At 53.3% G+C, this 15,432-nt stretch overlaps 7 protein-coding genes across 7 annotated transcripts; 3 read left to right on the forward strand and 4 right to left on the reverse strand.

Annotated features, from left to right (window-relative positions):
• Positions 1-119: 119 nt before the first annotated feature.
• Positions 120-1,405, forward strand: QC761_611750 (uncharacterized protein; the record flags this gene model as incomplete). Its single annotated transcript, XM_062881576.1, has 1 exon — positions 120-1,405. Exon 1 carries the CDS (start codon positions 137-139, stop codon positions 1,403-1,405), a length of 1,269 nt encoding a protein of 422 aa, XP_062729030.1. The 5' UTR covers positions 120-136.
• Positions 1,406-2,280: 875 nt separating this feature from the next.
• On the forward strand, positions 2,281-4,402 carry QC761_611760 (uncharacterized protein). Its single transcript, XM_062881577.1, has 3 exons — positions 2,281-3,447; positions 3,505-4,096; positions 4,166-4,402. The coding sequence occupies exons 1-3, from the start codon at positions 3,034-3,036 to the stop codon at positions 4,207-4,209; spliced, it is 1,050 nt and encodes a 349-aa protein (XP_062729031.1). The 5' UTR covers positions 2,281-3,033; the 3' UTR covers positions 4,210-4,402.
• An 805-nt stretch (positions 4,403-5,207) lies between these two features.
• Positions 5,208-8,628, reverse strand: ADI1_1 (1,2-dihydroxy-3-keto-5-methylthiopentene dioxygenase; the record flags this gene model as incomplete). Its single annotated transcript, XM_062872935.1, has 4 exons — positions 5,208-6,203; positions 6,265-8,136; positions 8,204-8,470; positions 8,535-8,628. The coding sequence occupies 4 exons, from the start codon at positions 8,626-8,628 to the stop codon at positions 5,944-5,946; spliced, it is 2,493 nt and encodes an 830-aa protein (XP_062729032.1). The 3' UTR covers positions 5,208-5,943.
• Positions 8,629-9,058: 430 nt separating this feature from the next.
• RAD14 (DNA repair protein rad14) lies at positions 9,059-10,364 on the reverse strand (the record flags this gene model as incomplete). Its single annotated transcript, XM_062881578.1, has 3 exons — positions 9,059-9,498; positions 9,563-10,187; positions 10,266-10,364. 3 exons carry the CDS (start codon positions 10,362-10,364, stop codon positions 9,059-9,061), a joined length of 1,164 nt encoding a protein of 387 aa, XP_062729033.1.
• A 594-nt stretch (positions 10,365-10,958) lies between these two features.
• Positions 10,959-12,025, reverse strand: PHO88 (phosphate transporter (Pho88); the record flags this gene model as incomplete). The annotated part of the gene is made up of 3 exons (XM_062881579.1): positions 11,687-12,025; positions 11,454-11,614; positions 10,959-11,353 (listed from the first exon to the last, which is right to left on the reverse strand). The coding sequence occupies exons 1-3, from the start codon at positions 11,899-11,901 to the stop codon at positions 10,959-10,961; spliced, it is 771 nt and encodes a 256-aa protein (XP_062729034.1). The 5' UTR covers positions 11,902-12,025.
• A 1,184-nt stretch (positions 12,026-13,209) lies between these two features.
• Positions 13,210-13,677, forward strand: QC761_0088010 (uncharacterized protein; the record flags this gene model as incomplete). The annotated part of the gene is given in 2 exon segments (XM_062872936.1): positions 13,210-13,347; positions 13,360-13,677. 2 exon segments carry the CDS (start codon positions 13,210-13,212, stop codon positions 13,675-13,677), a joined length of 456 nt encoding a protein of 151 aa, XP_062729035.1.
• Positions 13,678-13,785: 108 nt separating this feature from the next.
• On the reverse strand, positions 13,786-14,907 carry QC761_611810 (uncharacterized protein; the record flags this gene model as incomplete). Its single annotated transcript, XM_062881580.1, has 1 exon — positions 13,786-14,907. One exon carries the CDS (start codon positions 14,905-14,907, stop codon positions 13,786-13,788), a length of 1,122 nt encoding a protein of 373 aa, XP_062729036.1.
• Positions 14,908-15,432: the final 525 nt, after the last annotated feature.

Below are 15,432 nucleotides of genomic sequence, written 5' to 3' on the forward strand. Positions count from 1 at the left end.
ACAAGCCTGGAAATTCGGTAGCCTTGAAAGTTTAGCAGTGAGCTTTTAAACATTAGTAGGTGGAGGCCTTGGGGGAAGAATACTCGTTGATTGACTTCAAATATATACCATAAGGTAAAGACCAATATGTCTCGACATGGTCAAGGCCCTTCTTATTTTTTTGATGCAGTTCCTCGTGTTATGTCTGGGAAAGTGGGTCGGTCCCACATATAAGGGGGTGTCTTGCAAACATTCCCCTCTTTCGAGTCACGACATATCCTCACTCACACACATGCTCGCTCAAAAAATGGATTCGCCACTCCGCCACGAACTCAATCTCGCACTTGGGCTAGCTCGCCAAGCTGCCTTGATCAGCCGGACTGTCTTATCTGAGTTCCTTCTCACTCACCAGAAAAGCGAGGTTGATTCGGTAACAAAAAGCGACTTCAGCCCCGTTACTGTGGCCGACTTTGCCATTCAGGCCCTTCTGGCTGGCACCCTCAGTAAGGCATTCCCCGACGATGGGCTAGTGGGTGAGGAATCGGCAGACGAGCTGAGGAAAGACCCTCGACTGCTGCACAAGGTTGCGGCCGTATTAAAAGTCGCAAAAGGCTGGGAGGCAAGAGACGAGAATCATGTGTGTGATGTCATTGACCTCTGCAAAGGCGAGGGGAAGGGAAGGACGTGGGTATTTGATCCCATTGATGGCACCAAGACATTCCTCAAGGGACAGCAATATGCCATCAATATTGCCTTGTTGGCAGAAGGGGAAGGTTGGCGGGGCAGGGAGGAAGTCATGAGTGTGGTTGCTTGTCCGCTCTTGGACTGGACGCTGGGAGCCATGGGGGGAGCAACGGTGATAAATGACGCGTCTGTGGACAAAACAGGGAAAGGGGCAGTCATTTACTGTGTCAAAGGCCATGGGGTTTTCGTCGAACCATTGTTCAACAAGACAGACGACGAAAAGCCGAGACGGGTCCCTCAACATGCAAGCCAAGTCACGGCAATCGAGGAACTGAAGAGTGTGACCTGCTGGCAGAGTCTAGACTCGGGAGTTGACACGATGCATGAAAGGGTAGCTGAAAGACTGGGCATGGACTTTCCGGGGAACGACCTTCTCGGATGGGTAAATCGATGGGTGTGCCTTGCGCTTGGCCTAGCAAACACCACGATATGGGTATACAAAAAGAGAGAGAGAAAGGCAAAAATATGGGATCATGCGGGTGCCATGCTTCTTTTTAAGGAGGTTGGTGGCAAAATTACGGATGTTGATGGGAAAGATATCGATTTGACCCAAGGGAGGCTGTTGGGCCAAAATTTCGGCTTCCTGGCGGCACCACAAAGGGTTCATGGATTGGTGTTGGAAGCATTGAAAGAGGCCATGAGGGAAAGGGAAAATCTTAACACGGTGAGCGGATCTACCTGATGCTGGCTTCTGCTGGTTTCCAGGCAAACGTTTCTTAATGATTCTATCTGCATACATTTCGTCATCTGATCGGCAGTCATCATAACTCAGTAGTTTATGAGCAAGAGTAAATGGAACTAGAACTGGTCCCCGAATCTTGCAGTAGCAACTTTGCCACGTGGGAGAAAGTGTTGACTGCTCGCTTACACGGACAGTCTTCTGGCGAGACTAGGACCCGAGTCTGACAAACTGTGAGACATTAAATCAAAAGCCACGTGGGGGATTCAAAGACTTGGGCACCGAGCTCATGGTGCAAAGAGCGACTCGGGACCCAGAACCCAGCGACCAGCCGTTGGGTCCGCAGTAACAGTGGCGGTCTATCCATCTCTTCGAGTATGAATGTCATACCCAGCTTGGGCTCATTTGCATATATCACTGGGGTTCCATAGAAGTCTAGATGGCTGTGGAGTTTGCCCTCGAGAATTGACAACTTGGTGCCGTGGCAGTGCCTGGGTAACTAATATGCCCACATTGGCAACAGACAAAACACAGAGAACAAAGCGGCAGTTTCTTTTCTTTCCTGTTGAACCAGCTAAATGCCCAGAATCTCGATGCTCGGATGGCCTGCCATCCTCCTGCACCTCGGTTTTCCCGGATGGCCTGGTCGGAAGAAACCGAAGATTGAGTAGCACCGGCATCCAGACAAACCCCCCAAAGGATAAAACTCAAGGGAAGGAAGAGAACGTGGCTTGTGGGGCAGAACATAAAAGGGTGTGACTGCTCGGTTGTCGGTTGACAGCGACTTGCCGCCTCGCCCGCCGCAGCACATGGCATATATACATACCATGTGTTTGATTACTTGACGCCAGGAAGGCCCGAAGCGGCCCAGAACAGACGAGAAATGAACGAATGGGACAAGTTTCCCCGCACCCCAGAAAATGGTGCCCACCCCCTTTTCCCTATCATCTCCATGTTTACCCCAGATGTATTTCACGTTATATTCCCAAACCCCATTTAGAAATGTTTGGTTCTGCCCTCCCATACGTCACTTGTCTGGTTCTTAATGCACCCAACACCAAGCGAGGGCGGCTGCGTGTGAGCAGCGTGACCTTGGATAATCAACGTGGGAGAAGGGGGGCGGCTGCACCTGATTTTACCCGGCTGTATACAGACTCTTCACAAACAACAAGACATCAATTCCGGAGCTCCAGCAATTGTGGACGAATACGGCAAGAGGTCCAATAACAGCTCGAATCTTTCTCCACCAATCACTCATATTATACCCAAATGATCAGAGAACATAGAACAAGTTCTGTAGTATCGGCAGTTAGTACTTGCCGGGAGCCTGAAAGAGTTCGAAGAGACTCTACCCGGTCGAGACGGGGCCATCGACGCCATCGTGCCCAAAGCAGGCAAACAGACATGGCTGGAAATCAGAAATAAAAGAGTCCCAGCCGGCCCAGCTTTGGCTGGAGAGCCTCTCCTCTCCTTTTCTCGTCACCGACGAATACTACTTTCCATTCTTTCTCCTCCAGGAGCGTAAGATCTTCCTCTGGTTGAGCCTCGCAAGAGATCAAGCCGCCACCGCACCCAACGACAAGACACCAGCACACAAGGGGGACAGATCAAAGGATCAACAAAGGGACAATATGCATTCGTGGTCTACCCTCACCGCGGCTTTTGCGCTGCTGGCCAACGGAGTTGCCGCTCAGAACATGTTGCGGTTCGCCTGCTCCCAGCTCGTTGTCGACCGTGTCGATCCTCTCGTCAACCCCGGCGTCCGCTACACTCCCCATCTTCACCAGATTGTTGGTGGTAACTCCTTCAACCTGACCATGGAGCCAGTCGAGTATGACTTGGTCAAGAGATCGACCTGCACATCCTGCTCGTTCCCCCAGGATCTGTCCAACTACTGGACGGCCGTCATGTTTTTCAAGCACAAGAACGGATCGTATCACCGTGTTCCCCAAGTCGGCAACGGCGGTCCCCAGGGTCAACTCATCAACAAGGGTGGTCTCGACATCTACTACATTCCCAGCGGCAAGACCACCGCCTTCAGACCTGTACGTTCTGTGATCGTGGGCCCAGGGATTTGTATCACTGACAAGACTGGCATCTAGGGCTTCCGCATGCTTGCCGGTAACGCGGCCAACACCGAGGACAGCAAGGTTTCCAAGGCCAACATCTGCCATCGTTGCTGGACATCGACCAACGAGGGCAACTTCATCGGCGGTGCTCCCTGCACTGGCTCTGATACCGTCGCCATCCCTCAGGAGCCGCGCTGCAAGATGATCCGCCAGACCATCATCTTCCCCCACTGCTGGGACGGCAAGAACCTTGACACCCCCGACCACAAGTCCCACGTCGCCTACGGCCAGGGCTCTGGTGCCACTGGCGGCGGCGCCTGCCCATCCAGCCACCCCGTCAAGCTTCCTCAGCTCATGTACGAGCTGATGTGGAACGTGACCAACTTCAGTGATAAGAACATGTGGCCCACCTCGGGCCCTGCCTTTGTCTACAGCATGAACCTTGGCGGATCTGCCGCTCACGGTGACTACGTCTTCGGCTGGGAAGGCGACACTCTTCAGCGTGCCATGGACAAGGGCTGCAACCTCAACCGTGCTTGCCCTGCTGCTGGTCTTACTTACCAGCCTCCCGAGGTTTACAACGCTTGCAACATCAAGCAGCAGGCTCCCGAGCCCGTCGACGGCTGTAAGTTTTCATCCCCACCCCCTTCACAAACGTCTGAGAGAGATGAATGCTAATGATATCATCAACCAGGGCTCAAGGCCATGCCGATGGGCGATGTCGCCATTAAGGCTTAATCTCACGCAATGATAGCAATTTCCTAGTGTTCAAGAGAACAGCACCAAGACCATGGACTTGTTTGAAAACTCTACATGTTCATCATTGTTTTGAAAAGAGTGGTCTGGTTGGATGGTTGAGCACGTCAGGCAGAGTGGAGTCGGCATCAGTTTACACAAACATAGTATTACTTTTATTCCCCCTCCTCACTCGTCTTGTCATTTGTGGTGAATCATTCCTTGCCCTTGTGTGCCCCATTGCGTGTAGTTTGATTACATGTACCGCCGGAATTTGAGCCTGGCTCATTACAGAATATCTGGGTGTTCATCGATTTATGTTTTTCAAGTCAGTAGCTGGTCGTGACTTGACCCACCAGTAATGTCGACAGGACCAGGGGACAGCCCAAATCTTCGCTTTGCCCACATTGTGTTTATGCGGCGAGCATGATGCCGTGGTCGAAAAGTGCCAAGCAACCAGTTTAATCTATATAAACACGGTGCTGGTGTCTTCCTTCCTAAGCTGGAAAAGCTGAACTTGGATGTTCGGTACCTATTTCTGCGAGCGATGGACATTGAGCTCCCTTATATTTCCTTTGACTTTGTCAGGTCTTCACATGCTTCAGTCAGGAGATGCTCCTTGTCTCCTTTCTTCAGACACTGGCCCAAGACGCCAGGCATCAAGGTCTTTTGCCTAAATTTGCTCGATTAGTTTTGCCCGCAAGCCAGAACGGCAAAAGTCCCCAACCATGAACGAGGATCGCCCCAATTCATGTCGATCCGACTTGACTCTGCTCTCCGAAATGGAAACATTGGTAGATACCGGGGTTTGCAATGAAATGTGAAGTTTTGATCCTACCTCAATCAACGTTGCACCCGTGCAGGTGTGATGCCATCCACCGTCATGAAACGTGGCAACCACATGCTGCTCAAGCATGTATGTATAAGAAAGAAACAGGTTTCCCTTCTATAGCAGTAGAGTAGCCCAGCTGGATGTTCACTTTGCATATCTTTGACCCACACATTGCCAACGCTTGCCGCCAAACATCCCAGCAACGTCCATGGTGTCTTCAAATCTACAGCAGGGGTAAACAATAGGACAGGGGAAATTGGGGAATGCATTTCTCTCCTTCTGTACTAACCCATCGTTTCATGACCAGAGACAAACCAGCCGATGCACCTTTTCTGTTGCTTATCGTACAATCACATCTCCATGAAGAACAGAGTACAATGATCGTGGTAAATGTTTACAACGCGCCTCCGCTGCCGCTAACTGTTAGGGGGTGACCCTCGCTGTTCTTCTTTCTTCTCTACCAACTTAAGAGATATTCCAAGCCAATTATTCTCAATGCTTGGTTGAGTGTTTATTCATGCTTTGCAAAAGAAAAGGAAAACAAGAAAAAAAGAGAGAACTCCTGCCACATTGTCGAGACAACAACGCCCTTTTTTCGCCGTGAACTAAACCAAACTCCTGGTATCTTCTGTGAACCCCAGCAAAAACACTCAATGGTAACAGCAAAAGAGTGACTGATCCCTCACATCAAGGGCCTGATCCATCCAAGAAGCGGCGAAATGACGAGGTGGCTGGCGTGCCAAAGAGGCTTGAGCTTGGTGGTCTGCGTGATGGCGGGGGCAGATCACGGGTGTGGCGAGGCACCGTCACTCCCAGCGCATTATATTGGTCGTGGCCGGTAGCATTGTGTGACCCTCTGACCTCGAAAGTCTCTGGTCGTGGCCGCGACGGTACATCTGCTGGTTCTACCGCACAAACACCTTGACCACACCGTCGCCGCCGCCACTCACAACCCAGCGGCCGTCTTGACTCCACACGACAGAGCAAACGCCCTCACCGCGCATCACCCTATGGCTCGTAATTTCTTGTGTGCAGGAACGTGTTTCCAAGGACCAGAACCGCAGGGAGCCGTCATGACCGGCGCTCACTAACTCCCGACCGTCGGGGCTGAGGGAGAGACCGGAGATGGAAGCGGGATGGGCAACCATATTGTAGGTGCATTGACCTGGGTGACTGGGTTAGCAAGGGGAAATGACCAAGGCGCTGGTGGCCGTTGTGAAACTTACCGCTATTGGCGTCGAAGAATCTCACATAGCAATCTTCGTGTCCTGAAATAATGACACCCTCCACACCCGATCCAGCCATAGCGCGCCCACCTCCTGTTGGTCCGCCACCGCCACTCTCCTCCTCGCCCAGGCCTTGGGGCTGATCAAGCCCAACGACCGTGGCCACCACCGCGTTGACACTGGTAGCGATGGTTCCATCATAGGTTTCTAGACTGGCCATGGTCCCAGTGGGCTCTCCGGTCCGGGTGTCGTAAACGATGATGGCAGCATCCGAGTAGCTCACCACAAATGTTTCTCCGTTGGGGCTCAGGGGTGTGATCTTGGTTGGACTGGCCTTGTCATCGGGACGGGGGATGGAGTGTATCAGCGAGTAGTGGAAGGGGGAGTTGGAGGCGGTTGTCGGCTGGGGCGAGTTCGGGAAGCTGGAGCCGGAACTCATCGAGTTGCCTCGTGTGCGACCGCCAGGACCCCTCCGTCCCGTGCTGGGCTGCGGTGAGGTGAGCTGAGGTGGTGCACTGACTGCCCACAGCTTGACCGTACCATCAGCTGAGCCTGAGACGAGGAGGATGCGGTCCGGTGAGCCATGGCTAGTGTTTTGGCCAAAGATGGAGCCAAGGTTGGCGGGAAGTACGCAGAGGGCCCAGACAGCATCCGCATGCGCATCCATAGTGGCTTTGGGGTCGACACGTCCTCTTTCCCACACTCGGATGGTGGCATCCTGACCTCCCGAAAAGATCCATCCATCGCCTTGCGCACGCCCGCCCGTGGAGAAGTTGGGCGATGGTGACCACGATGTCAGAGAGAGAACAGCATTACTGTGACCGCGGTGTGTGAAATCGGCAGTCACGTCGAGGTCGCCGACACCAGCGCCGGGATGCCCCGGATGACGATCCGGGATGTGGAATCGCTTGATCGTCCCGTCGTCTCCGGCGGTGCAGATCTCAGGCTCGCCAGGACTCCCGCCTCCAGAAAAGATCACAGTACGAACGGTGTCCAGGTGGCCTCTCAGTCCAAACTTGAGCTTGAAGTTGGTGTTTTCTGTTTTCTGGCTCATAGAGTTCAGCGAAAGCTCGTGGTCCGCACTTCTCCTCCGGCCCATGGAGCTCGAACTCTTTCTTCTATGAGACAGAGCACCGCGGTTGGGGGATTTCGGGATGTTTTCAGCGGCGGGAAACACATCGGTATCCGGTCGGTTGGGAGACGCCTGATGAGGCTGCTGTTGTTGTTGTTGTGGTGGTGGTGGTGGCGGGTTGGGGGCAGTGGGATCGGGAAAGTTGCTATCATTAAAATCCCAACTGTCTGACTCGAGCCCGCCGCGCTTCTCGGAAGGTTCTCCTCTATCCTCCGCTCGATTGGGGTGCTTGGGCTGCAGGGCCGGCTCCTGGCCCGATTCCGCCGGAGGCTTTGCGTGGATAGGTATCTGGCCAGTCCATTCGCCAGCATTCCCATACATGGCCGATGGCTGCTCGGCATTTGATGTACGCATCATGGGGGCAGACTGTAAATCAAATTGCTTGACGGGATAGTTGCTTGGACCAGGTGCGCCCTGACCACGGTGGGCTAGAGGCGCCGCGTTTCTAGCTTGGTGGGCCAGAAGCTCGCGAACGTGAGCCTGTTGCTGCTGTTGTGAAAGTCCCTGCTGTTGATAAACCGGGTCCATAACTTGCTGACCAAACGCATCGGTTTCCCGCAAGTCTTCCATCACAGGAAGGGGGGGCGAGTCTCTCGGCGGCATGGGATTAGCAGGTGTAACCATGAGGTAGGTAAATTCAGCCTGGCACTGGTCAAGGAAGGTCCTCAGCTCGTTGCGCTGGTTCTCTTCATCGGCGAGGTCGGCTGCGAGCGTGCTGGGCACCGTGGGGTCACCTGAAGCTGCATCGCCAGCCTGTGTCAGCCATTCCGCAAGAATAAGATGCCAGCAGACGCGCCATAGACTTACGAGCAAGCTTCTCCTTCAGTAAAGCAGCCCGATCTAGAGGTTTGGGTTGTGAGGGGTCGACACCCTCCTTTGACTGTGCCAACTGCTGCTTGACCTTCTTTTCCAAAATGGACACATATTTCTTCAAGGTGTTCTGGGTCGCGTCGGCTCTCCTGGCCTGGCCCTCGAGACCAGCTATCCTGCTCTTCATCTCCTGCCTCTCGATTTCCCAGGCATTGCGATCGCGTTCGTGTCGGTGCCATTCGGTCTGCAGAAAGCGCATAACACCTGCGGCAGCGGTTAGCAAGCAACCATCACATCAGGAGGGAGTTGGTGAGAAAGGCATGCGGACCTTGCAGTGTGTACTCAGTGGCAGGGGGGTGATTAGAGCCCATCATGCCTCCGACTTCGTGCGCGCCCATGCCACTCCCTCCATTGGTGCCCATGGTGGCAGCAGAGCGAGCGAACCACGAGATGCCGTGACTGCGGACGAAGAAGCGGTGGAGGTGAGAGTCGAAGAGAGATGGAGGTATTAATTAGCTAGCTGTCCATATAACAAAAAGCACTAGTCGGTACAAAGAATCGCTTCTGTCTTGCTGATCTGTTTGTCGCCTGTGCCTGGCTGACTCCAAGTCGGTTCGATGGTCGCTGGCTGGTTGGTTGGCCAGAAGTCAGTGACACACGGGCCACTGCCTCTCCCGCTGAGGGAGCTCGACTGGCTCCACAAGGGTGCCGTGGGATTGGGCCAATCAGAGGCTGCTATTTTGTGCTATGCAATTGTTGTATGTGTATAACTTCCATTTGTGGGACTGTTGATTTCGACAATGTCTCCCATGTTCTTTCTGTCTTATCATACATAGAGAGAGAGTACAGGCGTCAAAACTCCATTACCTCCACCTGTGACCCGCAAGTCAAACATGTCTTGACCGTCATCCCCTCCGCATTCTCCACGGTCCTCCCCCACTCATGGGCATGTTTCCCTCGATCCCCAATCGCATCTCCAAACCTGGCTGCTTTTCCAGGGCCCGAGCCCGAGCCGCTGCTGTCCCCTTTGACATTGTTCCTCCTGAAAGCCTCGGTCCTGGTCTTGCGCTTCAGGTCCAACAACTTTTCTTTAAACTTGGCCTCCTTCCTCCTTTTTTTATCTTGCTCTCGCTTCTCGAATTCGGCGTCGAGTGCCTCTGCTGAGCCCCATTTCTGGTTGATGGCATACTCCTCGACCTGGTATCGTAGAAACAGCATCATGTCATGCCAGTGTGACTTGTGGGGATTTGGCTTGGACAGGTGCGGTAGCAGCTCGGGATCTCTCAGCTCGGCTTCGCAGGAACATCATGTTAGCAGCACAACACCATGATCAGGACACCCCTGAGATGAACTCACGATCCGTCAACAAGTAATCCTCTTTGCACTCCGTCTTGGTTAACAAGCTGTACTTTTCGGGAAACTTTTGCTTGCACCCGTTGCAGACAGCACATCCAAACACTTCTTCCCAGACAAAGTCGATCTCGACAGTCTTGCATTCCCTGCATCGTTTTCTCGTCTTTTCATCTGCCAGCACACTCAGCCCGGGCTCGAAAGGCCCCGACTTGTTTCTCTGCAGTTTCTTGATCAGCTGCAGCCTTTCCCACTCGGCAGCAGTCATATTCGCCGGCTTCTGCTCCGCCTCGGGCTTGCCTGGTACGCCGGCAGACATGCTCTTGTTCCAAGGGTCATCTTCAATGCTCAGGAAGCCGCCCTTTGTATCTGTCATGGCGCTAAAGTTGTAGTCGACATATTTCGTAAATTTGCGCGGGACTGGCTGCAGGCCCTCCCCCTCCTTGGCTGGACTCGTACGCGCATCCCGGTTTGTGGCCGGCACTTCGGCTCGCGATATTGACCCGTATGGCCGTTTCTTCCCAGCCGGGGCGGCGGTTGTCGTTGATCCATCTGTCTGTTGTACATCGGAGGCACGGAGCTCGGCGTTGCGCTGCTCACGAATGGCTTTGGCGCGCAAGCGGTTTTCTTCCTGCAATCAGCGCGCGAGGTGAGCATCCATGGCGGTACCTTAATATCACTCGGAATTGCGGAGATGGAAGTAACCTACGATGCGACGGGTGATTTCAGGTGTTGGTGGAGATTGTGGCCGTCTGGGGATGGTTGTGGTTATCGCAGCCTCTCTTGGTGGGGTTGCTGGCCTATCCATGGCGAACAAAAATGTGGTTTGGTGTTCTTCGGGAGCCGTTGCTGTTTCGATTGATCATGTCGTTATCTAATAGCAGGTAGAGAAATGGTGTCTGCTCTTGATCATGGAAGCATCGTGATGAGGTGAGGCAACCTGCCTGAGCTGGAAGCTGGGGGATGCTCAAAGCGACGCAAGGACCGCCACCGACCACTCCCATCGGCGGGATGGCTATGACGCGTAGGTTGCTGCGCGGGACGGGGACTGGCCACCACCCCCAAATACTTCAGGTCCGTTAATTACTCGACAATTTTTACACACAGGACGATGGGACACTCCATGCACTGAACACAGAATATCCATAGAAAGCCGTAGAAACAACCATGAGCAAAGTCGATTGACGAACGCACTTGATTATTGAAAAGCAAAACCAAGAACACCACGCCCCCCCGCTAATAATTACTGATCCAGCCGACCCGCCATCCATTTCCCCCCCCAAAAAAATCTATCACAACGAGGCGCCCCCCGCAAGGGGACTTTCTTAACAAGAAAACCCCGCTAAAGCGCGCGCAGCCAACGGGACCCATCCATCCAGGACCATACATTTTGTAAAGTGCTCTACTCCTCCTTGGCGCCACCACGGCCGGCACGTTCGGCCGACTCGACAGCCTTCTTGTCGCTCTGGGCAGAGCCGTTCTGGAGACCGCTCATGAAGCCGGCAGCCTGCTTGAATGGGCGCTTGAGATCACCAGATGCGGGCTGGCCCCAGACGTGGATCTTGGTGAGGTTGGCCTCGAGGGCGCCCTTGAGAGGGATGATGCTCTGGATGAGGAGGGGATTGGTGTATTTGAAATACAGGTGCATCACACCCATCATCAGGACACCCATCATCTGGGAGCGCATCAAGTTCTTGAGCTGGGCGAGGTCGTAGGCCTGGACCGTAGTGGTGACGAGCTTGCCCTCCTCGCTGGAGCCCATTGGCGCGGGTTCGACATACTTGAGCGTGGTAAGATCTGTAGAAAACAAGGACGCATGTTAGCCTGGGTCTCGCGGAGGCGCAACACGGAGAGGACGGGGAGGACGGGGAGGAACGGAGAAGACGGGGCGACGCACCCTTCTTCTTATTGATGGTGTTCTGGATGTAGAGGTAGATGCTCAGAATGATCAGGTTGCTGGCAATGTAGCCGGCGCGGCAGAGGTTGAGAACAGACTCGTCTTCGAAGGGAATCTTCTTGGCGACCTGCATCATCCCGAGGATGATGATCAGGTTGGTGCTGGAAAGCAACAGGTTAGCTGGCAGAACGAAACAATGGTCGCAGGGCCGGCGCCGGTGCGACGGTGCCTACATTTGTGGACTGAGACCCATTGTGACAGATGTGATTGCGTATGGAGATGCGCGGTGCAAGTTTGTCGGTTCCAGCGAGCGGTTATGGATGCTTGGAAGTGAGCGTGGACAGGCGATCCGGCCAGATTTTATTTCTCTGATGTCTCCAATCCAGAAACCCGTCTCAGCTCCGTGGCCACTCGCACGGATCCACTGCCAATGCCCATAGCTTGGCATCCAACAAGACCAGGAGCGTGTTTGCAATGATAACCAACTAGATACCTAATTATTCATTTCATCGACCAAGAGTCTTTGGGGAAATCTCTCTTGTATTTCAGATCAGTTATGGCTACCTCTCTTTGCCTTCTCGAGCTCGAACTACGGAATAATGACAGGGGAAGGCCCCCGAATCATCTCGGAATAGAAAATTCAGTATATAGATAGCTACAGGATACACCCTCCGTAGTCCGCCAAGCTCTAAGTAGAACCTCCCGCCTTTCACACTGTGGTGACCTCCAGACCCACTACAGCGTCTCAGACCGTGGGGACATGTCGCTTGCAACGCTCTGGGTTTCGGCAGAGCAACCGTTGTCTCGCTCCATTCTTCCGCCACGAGCCAACCTCAACAACACTTAAGCTTTTCTGCATACCGGTGTACACCCACGTCGTCGTTCACAACCATGTTATGGTTAATCCTATTTTCTGCGCAGTCTCGATGTCACCTTGCCAATGGGGGTAGCTGTTTGATGACAGCTGCATGTGGCGACCTATAACTCTTCAACACGCCTTTGGATATGATATGGGACACAGATATGGTTCTGAAAGGCCTCTCTCTCGGCTTCTCAGACAGGCAGAAACCTCAGCTAGCTTTATTGATGGATAGCATGGGCATTTGAGAGTATCTGTTTACTTACAAGAATGTCGACCATATCACTTACCTCTACCACAGCACTGCTTCACAGTGATCCCACCTCTTCGTTTGCCTCCCATTTTCACTTAACGGCACCTCCAGCACGTTCGAAATAGCCTACCTGCCAGATCTTTCCCGTGATAGCCAGAGATAGTATGCAAGTCAGTTTTGCCATTCCTAAGATTCCAACTGGGCCGTGAGAATACATAACTCAGCCGGTGGAATTCCTTCCGAATACACCATACCATGCCAATCATCCCCAGACATACAATTCTTCCGGTCAACCAGCAGCAACGTTCAATGCTCAATCTCCGTATCACGCGGATTATCTGGCAGCATCAATCGACATATTTAAAGTCCTGTGCCTATCCACCCAATCGCGACGACATGACGACCTACCATACCTACAACTTTAACCTCTCCTGGTATAAACAATCTTTCCCCAAAGATTACGCAACGCCAATACATTTCAGTGATCCACAAAAGTTAGGGGGTTGGCATGTGTGGTAGACACTGTGGACAATAATTCTCACTCACCAAGCATGATTTGTCTCAATTAAGTCAACATTCAATCAACACATGCACATAAAAAGCATGACTTTCTTCCTCGCGTCCTGAGCAAGCCCAGGGGCACAATGAAAAAAGAAAAAGATGGCCGGTCAGACTTCCATCGACACCCACCCCGTTCAAGCGCCCGAAGGCAAGACCTCGAGAAATCGGGGTACAGATCATCGCCACTCTCTATACAGCCGCAGCACAAAGGCCAGCGACCGCCACCTTTGCAGGCAGGTCGAGAGTTAAAAAGGCTCCTCACTGTTGGGCGCCGAGGATATCGTTCATCAACCCGGGTGGGATCTGTGGCTCCTTTAGGGAACACAAAAGAGGACGACTACTATAGAAATGATTCTCTGAAGTATTGTCGACATGAGGAAAAAAAGAAAAAGAAGCATCGAAACGGAGGGAGGAGAGCACTCAATTTATACCCATCACCGGTGGCCAGTGCACGCATGCAAATTTGCACTCGCTCGCACAGACCATTCTCTCCACCCTGTAAAAATTCAGGCATCAAGTGGGACAGAATGGATCGCAAACCGTTTTGCTGACTCAGACCGCCAAAATTTCTCGCGCTGGAGAAGAGTTTTCCAAATTTTGTACATGACAACGCTCAATATGGCATCATTGAATTTTGTTGGACTCGGCATCTCAGCAATCTATTCCCGATACAAGCCCTCCTCTTCAATCCACCACTTTACTCCGTCACTAACCATCTTATCCAACCTCTCCCTGTTGCCCTCCCTGGCAGCATCCCGTGCATAGGTACTACTGACCACCTCAGTCCCCGCCTCTCTTCCCTCGACCATCTCGATCCTCTCCGCCCATTCCTTGCTCCCGCCTATCCTGCCCAGTCCATGACCTCCCCCCTCTTCCCCGTCATCACCCTGTACCAGGTCTTGCAGATACTTCAGCTGCTCGTCCTTCCCACCCCACTCATCATCTGTCCGCATCGTCACCCTCAGCCTCGCCCTTTGAAACAATGGCCCAAGAGCCTTTTGCATAGGCGTCCTGGGCTTCTCTTGCTTGTTCTCCGCTGCTGTCGGCACACTTGTGTCCAGCGGCGTACCAGGCGGAGGGGCCGCCACCGGGCCGTAATATTTTGGATTGAACACCCGTATCAACGTGTCATAGCCCACCAACATGACCTGCCCCATCTTGACCTCTGGTGCACCCCGTTGGTAAAACCCGACCTGGTCAATCGCCTCGCTCTTCTCGTGGAAGAATGGCAAGGTTGATAGCCCAATGTCGACATCGATTGCTATGTTGGCTTGCTGCTGTAGCCAGGCCTGGACATCTTGTGCAAAGGCCCACATCAATCCAAGGCGTTGATGAAAAGGGGCAGGCTTGGGCGCTTTGTCAGCGTTGTTGATTGAGAGCAACAATAGCAGCCTAGTTGTCTCGACTCTGCCGCCTACATCCACGGCATTTTCCACGTTGTGGTTCGTGGTTGTTGGTGGCCGGCCCTCAGAGAGAATAGCGGATGTGGCCATCCGCAGGTGGGCCCGTGTTGGAGGGTTGAAGGACGAATCAAGGATAATCAGAGTGCGTGGTCTAGCCCGAGGGGGGAGGGGGCTTGGGATTGCAAGTTGGTCATCCTTCTGGCTTGTACCGACAGGTTGCCGTGATACTGTGCAGATAACTCCGAGCTTCGAGGAGGTGGCTTTGAACGAGGTGAGTGCTTGGGAGAAGAAAGCTGTCAGGACGCAGGCCGAAGCCGATACTCGCGGACGCATGGGTTGGTAACCAGCCTCTGGGGGCTCGCCAGGTGAAGAGGACATAGCCTGGCACGCTCTGCCTTGAGTAACGGCTCTCTGATGCTCACAGAGCTCTCATGCGGTTGCTATCGAGGTACGGATGATGACACAGCCAATGCAAGTGTGACTTCCTGCTTGTGCAGCGGGGGTGGGGTAGTGGGGGGAACTGGGTTTATGGGCCGCTTGCTTTTCTTATATGCGAGAAACTCGGGTCGTGAGAACTTCAACCCCAGATATCTGTTGTCGTTTCCTCCAAGTCCGCCTCTTCTTGTGCTTGTGATGTTTTCGGCGTTTGCTTGCTGATTACTAGGCCATGATGAGCAGGGTCACAATGCAAGGCTGGACAGCGTGTCAAGCACAAGTAGGGAAAGACTGTTCAGTCTTTCCCTAATCACCATCAACATGCCCCCCCAGGTTTGGCTTGTTACAGGCAGCACTGCTGGCATCAGTTGAGCTCTTGTGCAAGAGATCGCCGCGAGAGAAGACAAAGTCATCGCCACGGGCCATAACACCATCTCACGCATTGGGCATCGCCAGTCTGAGAATGTC

The sequence above is a fragment of the Podospora bellae-mahoneyi genome, chromosome 6, assembly GCF_035222275.1.
Source record: "Podospora bellae-mahoneyi strain CBS 112042 chromosome 6, whole genome shotgun sequence".
NCBI lineage: Eukaryota > Fungi > Ascomycota > Sordariomycetes > Sordariales > Podosporaceae > Podospora > Podospora bellae-mahoneyi.